A 16,429-nucleotide genomic window follows, 5' to 3' on the forward strand; every position below is an offset into this window, starting at 1 on the left:
TTAATTTAAGAAGTCAAGATCGCCTTGTGCCAGTCTGTGGAGGCGAGCTTCCTGCCTGTTGACTGAATTGGGAGAGAGGTTCAGCAGGTGCCTGACTAGGCTGAAGAATCTGCGTCAGAATGATAGTATTGTCCTCTATTGTAGGGAAGCTGTAGTTCAAGGACGTCTGCAGCCCTCCTCATGACCATAGAAAAAGAGGAACTCTTCTCTATGGCAAAACCCAGATGGAAGCTGTCTAAACCACTGGCATCCTGTAATTCAGCATACTAATTTGTATGGAGTAAATTTATCCTACTCACCATAGACATTATCAGAATCTGAACCAAAGAGCTAATATAAAGTATGAGCTCTGCCGCTTAGCAAAAGCAAGGTACCAGATTCAGAAGGATTGGTTATAGCCTGCACTCCAGTAAATTAGAGCATGGCCTCAGTCGAGATGAAGCCAGCCTGGAGTAGGAGACCACTATAAGTAATTCCTCCACTTCCAGCACTGGAGAAGTCTGCTCTCCTACATCGATGTGAAAGGAACCGGTGCAGGGAGAGACAGCAGAACCAAAGTCTGCACCAGAGCCACTTACCGCCTATATAGCGCAGTTGCAACTTCTATCAGTCTAGTCCTATTCTGGACAGTAATGTAAAAGACGGCATACTTAAATGGTTTATATTTTTTGTCAGAGTTGCCTTCAAAATGTACACTGTGAATGATTTATTTTCCAGTTTGTCTGAGATAATAAAAAGAAGTCTTCTAACAATCCTTTTTTTTTTTTTTAATCACATTGGCTATTTTGCCATCCTTTTCAAAACACCCCACTCCTTCCAAAATTGACATGACTCTGAAGCGGAGGCAGAGGCTTTGCTTAAAAACTGATACATTCAATTTACACTGTTGTCCTTACCATTCATGGTCTCCTTTCCACTATCATGCCCTTCAGGATCCATGTTGCCCTTCATTTTAAATTGTACTTGCAAAGAAACTTAAATCACTATCTAGATCCCCCATCCTGGATCTAGCAGGAGAAAACCATGCGACTTCCACTTGTTTGTGCGCAGGAGGGGTAGCTGACCTTTGTCCCACCACTTGATTGGATCCTTACATGTGGTGGTGGTGAAGAGGGTGGGGTGGAGGAAAGTAGGGAGAGTTGCGACCCAGTCAATACTGGAAGTTTGTGCTCAAGTACTTTTTGTTACACTGTCAAAAATTATCTTCTTGTGTCCACATATGTCCGAATGTATTTAGTCCTAATCAAAGGTTTATCCGTTTCGTTTATAGGGTCATGGCAATGTCCACCAGTAACCCCTCATACAGATTCACTTCAAAGATATTTGCCTGGCAAATTTCTAAGAAATCCAATGCCAAGAAAAGACTACTTTCATAGAGGATGCAGATATTGAAGGAACAAGGGTGTTAGTTAATACAATGGTTGTAGACAGTTTCAACATTTAAGTCTCATGTTTGGTATTGTCAGAATAGGGGTCATCAAAAGTGAGCCTCATAGCATACCGCTTTATGGATTATCAGTATAAGGCAGTGTTAATGGAGCTTATCCTAGAGCTAAAACCTGCCAATTTATTTTTCAGCAACCCAGGTAAATATTAAAGGGAAAGGACAAAAACACGTAGACTGGAAGAGCATCCCCCAAAGGAACACGATTCCATGCCCACAGGAAATGTTGTACTTGTAGAGGCCTTGAGTAAGAAATTCACCAGAGAAGTTCTTACAGATTTGATAATCCTCTACCTTATGCTTTAGGTAAAGGCTATAAGCAACTTCCACGTGGGTCCTGCTAAAAAACTGTGTTCATGCCCTAGCAAAGGCTTTCCATATTCCAGGCATGTTACAATGTGTTCCTTTCAGGACCATGGACACAAAATTACTTACACTAACATTGTCTAAGGAAGCAGCCTTAGCGGTTTCTGAGAGCCATAAAGAAAGCCTTAAAAATCACACTCAGTGGAAAAAATAATCGACAATGTGTTCCTATAACAGAATTGCATTAAGTGTTCCTAGCCTGGTGACTACAAATATTGTTCAATAATACGAGGCTATGAGAAATCAAACCAATGCTGTAGAATATGGAGTTCCTTGAGATGTTAGTTATATTTTCCAATCCTTTGTTTTAACTAAACCTCTTAGGAGCTTTCTTTCTTGCACTGGAAGAGTAATCATATATATTTTATTTCCAGCTAATGCACTCCATTTTTAACATGAGCTATCTAGGGTATTCCTGACCTCTGACTAAGCTTAAACACTCGAGCAATATGCCTACCTTGCTTTGAACCTCCATTAAACTTAGTTATTTTGTCTCTTCTGTGATTTTGCTTAAACCTCTAAAAACTCAACTGCTGTTCTGCACGAATACTCCGCACCAGGATATACAGAATATCTTCATTGTCTGCTCAAACTGACCCTCTCTTCCAGCTATTAAAATGCTGAGAGGTTGGGATTACCACCCTTGACAATAATTATCCTTTAGCAGCTCTTACCTTGCCATCCTTCACCTGGGATGGAGACACTGTCTCAAAAGAATTGTTTGTATCTGAAACAGAAGCAGAAACAGTAGGCACTTACAAACTGAAATGGTGCTGCATTTATTTGTGATCAATAGCATCCACATTACCCCCGCTGCGCATAAAAGGTTTCTGCAAAAACGTTGAATACTGCTTTTTTTTTGCTCCCATTCATTTTTATTTTCATTGTTCTGCCTATCAGTTGGCAAATGCACTGGCAACCTGCTAACAGAACCAGTCCCGTAGCTTGATGATTTGGCAGGAATGACAAACTTTAATATGATTTACTCACCTAATATAGCAGCAGCCTGGAGATTGTATTTCTCAGCATTCACCTGTACAATCAACTCTCCAACATCAGGCAGGTCCTAGAGTATAAAGAGACAGTGTCATTCCTGAAATATTCTTTCCAAAAGTGCTAGGAGACATCAGACCAAACAAACAAGAAGACAGCCTCCAGACTAGTAGTAAAAAGTTTCATGCTCAGACATGGTGACTGATCTCTGTACTGACACTGGGCATAGATGGAAAATTTCTCAGACTGGAAATGTAGACACCGTCAACACTGATCCAAAGCAACCAACATATGTTCTTACCTCTGAGGTAATAATATAGACCCATGTTCCCATGGGGATGTGAAGCACCCTTTTGGGGATTTAAATTTTCATTAGACTAATTGCGACAACATTCATGCAAATTTTCCATCTGATCAGAGAGCTCAAATTGTGGCTCCACCAGGTTTTGAGGTTAAAAGAGGACGAGGATGGGCACTGTTGCCGCCTTCCTCAGTGGAGCTCCTACCCCAATGAATCTGTTGGGGTGGAAGGTGAGTTTGCTGTTGGCAGCTATATTCTCACAACCTTTCGTATTCTGGTGGTTTAAGTCAGACTTAGGACTAGCAGCTGCAGTTTTTTACTTGAATGTTTTGAGCAACTGGGCAGCATTTATTTCTAAACAGGCTTTCACCATCAAAGGACATATATAGGAGTTGAGCTTCAACAACCCAGAATGTGTCAAAGCTCTCATCCATACAGCTCTCTGGAGCACCAACTCCATTGCCAATGGATCGTATGACATTTAATATTTTAAGCAGTTTGCATGGACCGTTTTGCAATATCTATTCCATTTATGATTAAGGAAATGAACAAGTCCCTCACTGGCTCAGGCAACCTGGGACCAAAAGATGCCACCATCATCAACAAATCCTCTTCTCCTGGGATTGACTTAAAGAAAGAAAGTGACTTTGTTGGAAACCTCAACCTGCCCTTCAGAGAGATCAACAAAAGCATTGTCCTTCTGGGAGGAATATATGTGCATACAAGCACGATGAAACATGGCTTTCCCAAACACCATATGCAATCACTATGTGAATCGGTCACAGATATCTATCTGCAATACTTGGCAAAAGACCTGAAGCCCAGAAATTTCTGGGGTGCCACCCTGCTGAAAAGAGATTTCTGAATAAAACAGTCAAATTAAATTGGAATATTCAGAGTTGAACTTGGTGTCTCTTGATCCTGCAAATGTAAGTGAAGGAAAAAACTGGAAGTACATTCTCCTGAAGCACCTCACACATGTTACTCTTTGGAACATCTAATGAAGCTGCATGATCAACAACTGATTCAATGCTTCTGACAGCAGTGATTCAACATTGTCTTGAATAAAACTCTGGTTCCAGTCTGGAACGGAGGTTGATATTAGCAATCTCTGGAATTGCAAGCCATTAGACGTATGTATTTATCATGAGGATGACTACTTCCTAATGGTGAGATTCCTGGTGATCATGCCTCAACATGGCAGTAAGATTGTATGGCACCTTGCATGTACCCAACTAGTACATTGTGTTTGGGTAGATCTCAATGTCCAATTCTGGAGCCATCTTGGACAACCTCAGTCTCAAACCTCCAATTTGATGGTAAAAATAACTTTATATATAAAGCAGATATTCAAAATGTAGCATTTTCACATGGATGAATCTGTTAACTCATAGAGAAAGACCCAAACTGCAAGTGATCAAGAAATTGAGAAATTAAACGTAATTAAATTGAGCGCTCATTGAAACTGAGAAACTATTAATGGCATGAGAGGACTGAGTGAGTGTTTCTGGACTTGTCAGCTTGCCTGTCAATAAATAATTAAAGAGGAGCGGTAGAATATTAAAGTCTTGGCAATGCTTTAAACTTAAGAGAAGAGACCAAAAATGTTTTTGCTTTTGCCAATGTTTGTTCTAAAAGTGAGGGCCCAGTAGCTCCCACAACAATAGTTTGACAAAAACCATGTCAAAATAAGTCACACATTGACAAAACCATAAGGCTGACGACCAACGTTGAACCTACTAACTTCTACAATGCTTGTTTATTTTTATGTTTCCCATAATCTTCTTGAAGTAGTTACACAGATTCTTCCATTATGGATATGTATGTATATATATATATATATATATCAAAACAAATCCCTTTCAGGGTTAGAGTGCCGCATAAATTATGCAAAAAAGAATAGAGAACTCTGGGTAGTTCCCAAGTTTAGGTGGAGAGCAGCTCTAGTAGGGAGCACCCTGCAACACCAGCGACACTCTAGATTTGCTCACCTCAAATGTCTGTTTATCTAGCAAAGTTTTTAAGCATTGGATCAGCACAGTGCTATCCACGCCGAGCTAGATAGTGACAAAGTCTTTTGCCATTTGTACAGCAAAGTCTTTAAGCATAGGTTTGACACAGTGTCAACCTTGCCGAGCTGTAAAATAACAAAAGCCATTTACCACTCCAGGCACAGTATTACAGCTTTGGACTGGTAAAATACCATCCAAGCCAACCTGGAATGAGTAAAAGCAACCCCTGACACGTGTTTCGCTCTCATTAGAGCTCATCAGAGAGGTTTAGCTTTGTCCAGACACAAGGGAGCACCCAGTATAAGTCAAAACAAATCCTTTTCAGGGTTAGAGTGCCGCATAAATTATGCAAAAAAGAATAGAGAACTCTGGGTAGTTCCCAAGTTTAGGTGGAGAGCAGCTCTAGTAGGGAGCACCCTGCAACACCAGCGACACTCTAGATTTGCTCACCTCAAATGTCTGTTTATCTAGCAAAGTTTTTAAGCATTGGATCAGCACAGTGCTATCCACGCAGACATTCGAGGTGTTGCAGGGTGCTCCCTACTAGAGCTGCTCTCCACCTAAACTTGGGAACTACCCAGAGTTCTCTATTTTTTTTTGTATATATATATATATATATATATATATATATATTGAAAATGTCACTTACCCAGTGTACATCTGTTCGTGGCATCAGTCGCTGAGATTCACATGGTATGCATTAGCTCGCCATCTGGTGTTGGGTCGGAGTGTTACAAGTTGTTTTTCTTCGAAGAAGTGTTTTCGAGTCACGGGACCGAGTGACTCCTCCTTCTGTGCTCATTGCGCATGGGCGTCGACTCCATCTTCGATTGTTTTCCCCGCAGAGGGTGAGGTAGGAGTTGTACTATAGTAATAGTGCCCGCGCAATGAAATGTGTAAGTATGTATGTATTAAAGGTTTAAATAATATATATACAAATTTGAAGGTAACTTCTGAACTGCTACAGGCTTCCGGGGAGGTGGGTGGGCCCATGTGAATCTCAGCGACTGATGCCACGAACAGATGTACACTGGGTAAGTGACATTTTCAGTTCGATGGCATCTGTCGCTGTAGATACACATGGTATGCATAGACTAGTAAGCAGTTATTTCCCCATAAGCGGTGGTTTAGCCTGTAGGAGTAGAAGTTGTCTGAAATAGAGTTCTTAATACAGCTTGACCTACTGTAGCTTGTTGTGCGGATAGCACATCTATACAGTAGTGTTTGGTGAATGTGTGAGGCGTAGACCAAGTGGCTGCCTTACATATTTCCTGCATTGGGATGTTTCCTAAAAAGGCCATTGAAGCACCTTTTTTCCTTGTTGAATGTGCCCTGGGAGTAATGGGCAGTTGTCTTTTTGCTTTAAGGTAGCAGATTTGGATGCATTTAACTATCCATCTGGCTATACCTTGTTTTGATATTGGGTTACCTGCATGAGGTTTTTGGAATGCAATAAATAGCTGTTTAGTCTTTCTGATGTTTTTTGTTCTGTCAATGTAGTACATTAATGCTCTTTTGACATCTAATGTATGTAGTGCTCTTTCAGCCACAGAATCTGGCTGTGGGAAAAAAACTGGTAGTTCTACCGTTTGATTTAGATGGAATGGTGAAATAACTTTTGGTAAAAATTTTGGATTAGGTCGTAGGACGACCTTATTTTTATGTATTTGTATAAAAGGTTCTTGTGTTGTGAACGCTTGAATTTCACTTACTCTTCTTAGAGATGTAATGGCGATGAGAAAGGCAACTTTCCAAGTTAGGAATTGTATTCCGCAAGAGTGCATGGGTTCGAAAGGTTGGCCCATGAGTCTTGTTAGGACCACGTTTAGGTTCCATGAAGGAACAGGTGGTGTTCTTGGTGGTATAATTCTTTTAAGCCCTTCTATGAATGCTTTGATGACTGGTATCCTATACAAGGAAGTTGAATAGGTAGTTTGCAGGTATGCAGATATTGCTGCAAGGTGTATTTTAATAGAAGAGAAGGCTAGCTTTGCTTTTTGTAAATGGAGCAAGTAATTTACTATATGTTTTGGAGTTGCGTCTAGTGGTTGTATCTGATTATGATGGCAGTACCAAACAAATCTTTTCCACTTACTTGCGTAGCAGTGTCTAGTGGATGGCCTTCTGGCCTGCTTTATGACTTCCATACACTCTTGGCTAAGTTGTAAGTGTCCGAATTCTAGGATTTCAGGAGCCAGATTGCTAGATTCAGCGATGCTGGGTCCGGGTGTCTGATCTGTTGGTTGTGTTGCGTTAACAGATCTGGTTTGTTGGGCAGTTTGATGTGGGGTACTACAGACAGATCTAGCAGTGTTGTGTACCAGGGTTGTCTTGCCCACGTTGGTGCTATTAAAATGAGTTTGAGTTTGTTTTGACTCAATTTGTTTACTAGGTAAGGAAGGAGAGGGAGAGGAGGAAAAGCGTAAGCAAATATTCCTGACCAGTTCATCCATAGGGCATTGCCTTGGGATTGCTTGTGTGGGTATCTGGACGCGAAGTTTTGGCATTTTGCGTTCTCTTTTGTTGCAAATAAGTCTATTTGAGGTGTTCCCCAGAGTGTGAAGTAGGTGTTCAGAATCTGTGGGTGGATTTCCCATTCGTGGACTTGCTGGTGATCTCGGGAGAGATTGTCTGCCAGTTGATTCTGGATCCCCGGAATAAACTGTGCTATTAGACCAATTTGATGGTGCGTTGCCCACTTCCATATTTTTTGAGCTAACAAGCTTAACTGCGTTGAATGTGTTCCTCCTTGTTTGTTTAGATAATACATCGTTGTCATGTTGTCTGTTTTGACAAGGATGTATTTGTGGGTTATGATTGGTTGGAAAGCTTTTAGTGCTTGAAAAACTGCTAATAATTCTAGATGATTTATATGCAGTTTTGTTTGATGTATGTTCCATTGTCCTCTTATGTTGTGTTGATTGAGATGTGCTCCCCACCCTGTCATGGAAGCATCTGTTGTTATTACGTACTGTGGCACTGGGTCTTGGAAAGGCCGCCCTTTGTTTAAATTTATACTGTTCCACCATAGAAGCGAGAGGTAAGTTTGGCGGTCTAGCAACACCAGATCTAGAAGGTGACCCTGTGCTTGAGACCACTGTGAGGCTAGGCACTGTTGTAAGGGCCTCATGTGCAGTCTTGCGTTTGGGACAATGGCTATGCAAGAGGACATCATGCCTAGGAGCTGTAGTATTGTTCTTGCTTGTATTGTTTGATTTGGAGACATGTGTTGAATGACTCTGTTGAAATTGTGAATTCTTTGTGGAGTTGGCGTTGCTACTCCTTTTGTCGTGTCTATTATGGCTCCTAGATATTTCTGTACTTTGCTTGGCTGAATGTTGGATTTTGCAAAGTTGACGGTGAACCCTAGTTTGTAGAGGGTTTGTATGACTTGATTTGTGTGGTTTGAGCATTGTGTGAGCGAACTGGTTTTGATTAGCCAGTCGTCTAGATACGGGAATACATGTATTTGCTGCCTTCTGATGTGTGCAGCGACTACTGCTAGGCATTTTGTGAATACTCTTGGAGCGGTTGTTAAACCAAAAGGCAATACTTTGAATTGGTAATGTATTCCTTTGAATACAAACCTTAGATATTTCCTGTGTGATTGATGTATTGGTATATGGAAATATGCGTCTTTGAGGTCTAGGGTTGTCATGTAGTTGTGTTTTTTGAGCAATGGTAACACTTCTTGTAGTGTGACCATGTGAAAGTGGTCTGATTTGATGAATGTGTTTACTACTCTGAGGTCTAGAATTGGTCTCAGTGTTTCGTCCTTTTTTGGTATCAAGAAGTACAGTGAATAAACTCCTGTGTTTATTTGTGTGCTTGGTACTAATTCTATTGCATTTTTTTGCAGTAGTGCTTGAACTTCTATCTCTAGAAGCTGTGAATGGTGTTTTGATAAATTTTGTGATTTTGGTGGTATGTCTGGAGGGAATTGCAGGAATTCTATGCAATAACCATGTTGGATAATTGCTAGGACCCATGTGTCTGTAGTTATTTTGTCCCATGCTTCGTAATATTGACCTATCCTTCCCCCCACTGGTGTTGTGTGGGGGGGGGGGGGTGAGTGACGTGTGAGTCACTGCTTGTTGGTAGTGGTTTTGGGGCTTTGAAATCTTCCCCTATTCCTAGGGAATTGCCCTCCTCTATACTGGCCCCGAAAACCTCCCCTGTACTGTCCCTGGTAGGTGGACGGTGCGGACTGTGAGGTGCTAGCTTGTGTGGCCTGACCCCGAAACCCTCCTCTAAAAGGTGTTTTGCGGAAGGTGTTATAAGATCCTCTGCTCTGCGGGGAGTAGAGTGCGCCCATGGCCTTAGCAGTGTCAGTGTCCTTTTTGAGCTTTTCTATGGCTGTGTCGACCTCCGGACCGAACAGAAGTTTTTCGTTTACTGGCATGTTAAGTACTGCCTGCTGAATTTCTGGCTTGAATCCAGACGTTCTGAGCCATGCGTGCCTACGGATGGTAACCGACGTATTAATTGTCCTTGCGGCCGTGTCTGCTGCATCCATAGAGGAGCGTATTTGATTGTTGGAAATGTTTTGACCCTCCTCAACAACCTGTTTTGCTCTTTTTTGCAGATCTTTTGGGAGATGTTCAATGAGATGCTGCATCTCATCCCAGTGGGCTCTGTCGTATCGCGCTAGCAGCGCTTGTGAATTTGCGATGCGCCACTGGTTTGCTGCTTGGACAGCGACCCTCTTCCCGGCTGCATCGAACTTCCTGCTTTCTTTATCTGGGGGAGGTGCATCCCCAGAAGTGTGTGAATTTGCCCGTTTTCTGGCAGCCCCTACCACCACAGAATCTGGTGGCAGCTGAGAGGTGATGAATACAGGGTCCGTAGGAGGCGCCTTATACTTTTTGTCCACTCTAGGCGTTACTGCCCTACTTTTAACTGGCTCCTTGAAGATCTCCTTTGCATGGCGTAGCATGCCTGGGAGCATCGGCAGGCTTTGGTAGGAGCTGTGGGTGGAGGAGAGGGTGTTAAATAAAAAGTCATCCTCTACTTGTTCAGAGTGTAGTTCCACATTATGGAACAGTGCTGCTCTAGCCACCACTTGTGAATAGGCTGTGCTGTCTTCCGGTGGTGATGGCCTAGTTGGGTATGTGTCTGGGCTGTTATCAGACACTGGTGCGTCGTACAAGTCCCACGCGTCCTGATCTTGGTCATCGTGGCTCATGGCGGTGTGAGCTGGCGAATGTGACGGGGTGTAAGTTGGCGAAGCCGGAGTTACAGGTGGAGGCGAGGGAGGAGGTGTTACCTTTTGTGCTGTTTGTTGCTGAGGAGTAAACTGAAGCGTTCTCTTTCTTTTGACAGGTGGAAGGGTACTGATCTTCCCAGTCCCCTGCTGAATAAAGATACGCTTTTGCGTGTGATCCACGTCAGTGGATTGCAGTTCTTGTTCGAATCTGTGTTTCTTCATTTTGTGAAGACATAGAATGCTCTTCAGTATAGGAGCCTGAAGCAGGGTCTGATGTTGCTTTTTTCGGCTCCGAAAACCCTGTTGATTGTTTTTTCGGCTCCGAGGTAACCCTCCTCTTTTTCTGTGCCGAAAATTCTTGGCCTCTATGGTCTTCGGCGCCACTGTCTCGGCGTCGATCCGTGTCGACACCGAACTCTCGGTGTCGATGCTTCTCTTTAGCACTCTCTCGGTCCCGAGGAGGCTGCGTGCCGGTGTCTCGACCGAAGTCGGACGATCTCGACACTGAATGGGCCTTTTTCGGTGCCGATTGTTGGTCACCGGGAATTTGGGTTGAGCCATGGCCGGTTGGCAGTGGCGTCCCCTGGGCCTTCTTTCCTTTTTTAAGTTCTGATCTCGACGTCTTACTCACAGTTTTTGTAGAGTCGAGTTCGTCGGAGTCTGAATCCTGGATGGAAAAGGATTCCTCCTGTTCCTCTTCTGTCTCGAACTGTCGATGCTCCTTTGGCGTGGACGCCATCTGCAGTCTTCTCGCTCGACGGTCGCGCAGAGTTTTTCGGGACCGGAACGCCCGACAGGCCTCACAGGATTCTTCGCTGTGCTCGGGTGACAGGCACAGGTTACAGACCGAGTGTTGGTCCGTATAAGGATATTTGTTGTGGCATTCAGGGCAGAATCGAAACGGGGTCCGTTCCATCGGCGTTGTTCTCCACGCGGTCGGGCCGACTAGGCCCCGACGGTGTGCCGAAATCTACCCCGAAGGGCACCGAAGCGCTTCGATGTTCAATGCGTCGTCGTATGTGTGTATCTCGAACCGGATCGCAACGATACCGTCGAAAATCTTCCGTTTTCAGCTATCTTTCCGTTCCGAGACTCGGAGCGACAGGAACACGTCCGAACCCGATGGCGGAAAGAAAACAATCGAAGATGGAGTCGACGCCCATGCGCAATGAGCACAGAAGGAGGAGTCACTCGGTCCCGTGACTGGAAAACACTTCTTCGAAGAAAAACAACTTGTAACACTCCGACCCAACACCAGATGGCGAGCTAATGCATACCATGTGTATCTACAGCGACAGATGCCATCGAACATATATATATATTATTTTTGAAATACAAGCACACATCAATACATTTTACTAAGTGATGCTTCAAATAAATGGTACATACAATTTCACAGCAGCTTAGCAAAACATTTTTTTCCCTCTGCATTTTTTTAATTAACATTTTGATTCTGAAGTCAAAGAATCCTCATTATCGCTCTCAAGCTTCTGCAAATATTTGCAACACATGTACATAAACGTTACCTTCACTGTAGAGAACGCCCTTTTCTGATGCATAATGTGGTATTGTAAACTGGCAGGCAAAAGGTCTGTGCTGCGTGGGGTTGGGCCTACTTGTCCCAAGGACAAAATATATACAAGCATTTGCAATGCACTAGGGTCTCACATTTGTCCCAGTTACAGCTCTTACCAGTTGTAAACTCCCAACCGGGTTTTTCTTGCGTTAAAAGAAAAAAAACAGCGCGATCGCACTGCTACAGTTCACTCGTAATAATACCTATCGGCAAAAGTGCAATTATGAACGTAACCAGCAAAAGTAACTGTGTAACAGAGTCGACTGTATGTAAAGCGCTCGATTTCTGCCAAGCGAGATCGCGCTGCGAAAAAAGAAAAAGTGGTCCACAAACCTGACAGGAAACAGCGAGCCTCGCATGTTTTCTGTACTTGGTCGCTGCACTCGAGGATGGCTAACCACCGGAAAAGGCATGATATATGCGTGCCTTCCACTAATCAAAGCAAGCAGATTCCAACAGGCAAGCCAACGTGCCAATGAAAGACACTGACGTGACGTCGACAGGGTTCCGAGCCCTTTTCTAATACCTAAAGCGTCTCGCTAGCGATACGCATGCGCAAGCGACGCAGGCTCGCCCCTAATAATAAGTTGTTGTCCTTGACCCCAAACAATATGTCCTGGGCGTCGGGCTATAGGAATTACACCCCCCGTCTGTCTGGTAGATACTCACCTCACTGCAGATTACTTACCTTTAGAATATCTTTAGGCTTGGTACTGAACCCTTTTCAGCACAGCTCTTCCCCAGCACAACTCTAAGTGATGTTGTCAACCACACTCCACTCCGAAAGAGAAGCTTGGAACTGCTTATAGGTGCCACCCAAACATGCTACCATCAGTTTCTTTCTGGACATCATCCGCATTCTCAGACTCAAAGCCCAAAAAACCCATGGTTTATAGCAGTGAGCAGATCTCTAAATAAGGACCTTTCCTGATGGAAAAGAGTCAACGGAAGGGCAGAGAGGAATCTGTGGTTAGATGGAATATCCATCAGAAACTGTGTTACTGAAGTTAAATCACCTGTTCTTCACGATACTTCTAACCACAGATTTGTCACCTTTAGAAGAGACTGCAAAGCAGTACCTCCTAAGATGGTGGGTCAGTAGAATGACAGACAAAAAACATCCTGCAAGACCGAATGGCCAAAATGCCATTCCAGTCGGACCTGCCAGTCAAGAGAATAGTGTTTTGGGAGCATATGCACTGATGCCCAAGTAGCAGCCTGAAAAAATATCCATGGCAGGCACTGTGCATGCCGATGCAGTGGAAGCTGCCTCGGCTCTATTGGATTTTGCATTAAATCCCTCAAGGGCCGCTTTTGGACAGGGATTAGCAGATCTTGATGCATTAAACTATTCACTTGATAAAGGTCATTTATTTTCAGCGATCCCTTGCCTTTCCTTGGCCCTGAAAACCAAATCAAGAGCTGATCAGTCACCAGTGGTCTTTGGTGTGATTGATATAAAAGCTAAGCACTCTTTTGCGGTCCAAGTGATGGAGTTGCTACCCTTCTTTTGAGGGGTGAGGTGGGGAATGAACTTCAGAAGATTGATGCACTGTCCAATGTGAAAGAGTTCCAACTTTCAGGAGAAAGGATGCTCTTGTTCTCAGCACCAATTTGGAAAGGTAGGGGTTTAGGGAGACAGGATTAACAAAGGTTGAAGTTAATTTACGCAATGGCTTAAACAGGGTACACATAAAGAAAGTAAGGACCAAATTTACATTCTACTGTAGCATCACAAAAGGCCTAGGAGGAAACATACGGACCAAACCTTTTCACAAATTCATCACCACAGATGATTTGAAAAAGGATGGCAGATCTGCTATATGCAAAAGCTTCAAAATGGCAGATGGGTAATCTTTAATGGTGCCCACTGCAAGCCACTGCTACAAAACAATCAGTAACACATTTCAAAGTTTGGCCCACAATTAATCTTTGTTACAGGTGTCACACCAAGCCACACACTTGTCCCATCGTTTGGTGTAAACAGACTTTGTTGACGGACACCTTGGCGCCAGGATGACATCCATTACTTCTGGAGGTGAACTAAATTAAGTCAACTGCCACTGCTCAATCTTCACTCAGCAAGGTGTAGACTGAAGGACCGGGTGCAGAATCCTGCCCTGCTGCTGTGACGAAAGATCCTCACTAAGTGGCAGCCTGATTGGTGAACAGATGCTCATGCCTAGAAATTCCGAGTTCCACACTCTCCTGGTTCAGTCCGGAACCACTAAGATTACTTGGGTCCGATCGTTCCTGATCTTCTTTAGAACTCTGGGCAGGAGAAGTAGCGATGGGAAGGCATACAGGAGTCCTGAGCTCCACTCTGGGAAGAATAGGTCTCTGGGAGAGGGCCTTCTTGGAAATTCTAACATACAAAAGCATTGACAGTTTGTGTCCTTGTCGGTGGTAAAGAGATCATGCAAGGGTTCTTTCCATTGCTGGAAGACTCCCTGCATCACCTCCGGGTGATGTTGACATTCATGTTCCACAAGGCTTCATCCCGCCAGATGATGCATGAACAGAAAAATGCCCTGACCATTCTGCTAGTTCAAGAGGTGCAGGCCCTCCTGACACAGAACCCAGGAACCCACCCGAGTGTGCTTGTTACAATATCACACGGTGGTGATGTTGTCCGTGATGACCTGAACTAACCTCCCTTTGATGGACGTCAGGAAGACTTAACACCAAGCAAATGGCCCCTAACTCTAGGACGTTGATGTGGAAAAGTGTCTCTACCAGAAACCATTGTCTCCTTTTCTCCACCTTTCCCTAATGGCCTCCCCAACCAAGCTGCAACACATTTGTCACCACTGTGAGCTCTAGGTGGGGGTAGGGAGAGGAGTCTGGTGTTGGTCCAACAGCAGTCAAGTATCCACCACTGCAGGTCTTTTGCAGTCTCTTCCAATATCTGGATGGAATCTGACCGGTATCCTGAGTCTTCAGATCTCACCTCAGAACCTGCATACGCATCATGATAGGGTCAACAAGCATGATGCAGGAGGCCAGCAGGCCAAGAAGCCTCAACGCCATCCTCCAAAGCCACCATCCAGTTTCCAAGATCCAGGACAGCTAGAAACTGGGTCAGTATGAGCATCCTGAATGTGTCCCCCTTCACCAGGAAGAAATGGAGGGGGGAGAACTTCTAAGATAGGACGGAGACCTCAGCTCTTTTTCAGCATAAGGAAATAACAAGAGTATCACCCAGTTCCGATCTCCGCAGCTGGGTCTCTCTCAAATGCTCCTCTGTCCAAAAAAGCTCTGATGAGGATGGAAGATTCTGCAGGACACTAGGGCTTACCCTTGTTGAATATTGTGGCTTGCCTCTCAAGGAGAAACTGCCTGATCATGCCGCCCACAGAGTAGTTTTGAGACGTTAAGGGCAAATAAAGTGGCTTGGAGGCTGCTGCCACTGTGGCTGCAGTGTGGGAGGTTCCCTGGCCCTGCTGACCTTAACATTGTCTGTTGGCTTTCCAACCCCAACCCCGAAAGGACTGGAGTGCCTGCTGTTCAGGAGGTGGGCCTTGACACTGTCTATAAGAGAAATCTCTAGTGTTGCCAACAGAGGGATGAAATTGCGGTGGATAATGCTTTCTTCTGAGGGAGCATACAGTAGCTCAACTTTCTTTGAAGCACTCATGGGCAGAGTCTGCCTTCTCTCCAAAAAGGAGTCCATGAGTGATGCTTGAATGTTGCCCGAAAATCCAGCTGATCTGATCTATCCATGGCACCAGACCACCGGGCTAGTGCCGCGCACTCTGCCTTAACAGCTGGTCATGTGAAAACCTGACCTTATGACACACTTGGCTGCATTCTGGCCACGATGAATGGTCTGTGCCAATATGGCACAAAATTCTTCTGGGACGTCTGGAAATATCACTGTGACCCGATGCCATAATGTATGAGTGTACCGTCCCAGCAAACAGGAGGCGTTGACTAACTGACCCGAGGGCGTGGCTAGTGGAAGAAAACATCCACTTCCCAAAGGCCTTAATTCTTTTTGACTTTGTCTGGAGAGGGAGTAGATAAAGTCCTGCTAGTGGAGGCTTTTACTACCAGGCTCCCAGGAGTGGAAGTGCAGTGTCAAGAAGGTAGGATCACCCAGAGTGGGTCTGTGGCAGCAAGTTCCCCGTCTATTCACAGGTTGGACTGAGCACGATTTAGCCTAAATGCTGATGAGGGTGTCTGTCAGGGCTTCCTTGAGCAGCAGCAGTGGTGGTTCAGAAGAGGTATGCCTGGATTGCCACACTTCTGTGACAACATTGCTTTAAACCTCAACAAAAAGAAACTGTAAACCTAACTATCCAACCACCCATCTAATGACCAGGGTGAATGAAGAAATTCTCCTGTGGAAGGCCCAGAGAGATAACGTAGGCCATGGTCAGGGAAAGTGGCCTCTTGTAGGCCCAGATAAAACTGTCATCATATTGTGGGGGGAGAATCTGTCCCCTTAGGAAAGGGGACTTAAACTTCTCAGTTTGAATAGAAATGGCCAATTTGTCTTGAATGCTTAACCTTAAATTCAATGACCTTG

The 16,429-nt window shown here is 44.3% G+C and overlaps 1 protein-coding gene across 1 annotated transcript in view; it reads right to left on the minus strand.

Annotated features, from left to right (window-relative positions):
* The window catches only part of SRP68 (signal recognition particle 68), a 309,007-nt gene that overhangs the window by 47,056 nt on the left and 245,522 nt on the right, over positions 1-16,429 (minus strand). The window contains exons 14-15 of the mRNA XM_069200204.1: positions 2,801-2,876; positions 2,485-2,537 (exon numbers count right to left, since the gene is read on the minus strand). Coding sequence (XP_069056305.1) covers positions 2,485-2,537; positions 2,801-2,876 — 129 coding nt within the window. The remainder of the gene's footprint in view (positions 1-2,484; positions 2,538-2,800; positions 2,877-16,429) is intronic.

This window comes from Pleurodeles waltl, chromosome 7, assembly GCF_031143425.1.
Source record: "Pleurodeles waltl isolate 20211129_DDA chromosome 7, aPleWal1.hap1.20221129, whole genome shotgun sequence".
Classification (NCBI taxonomy): domain Eukaryota; kingdom Metazoa; phylum Chordata; class Amphibia; order Caudata; family Salamandridae; genus Pleurodeles; species Pleurodeles waltl.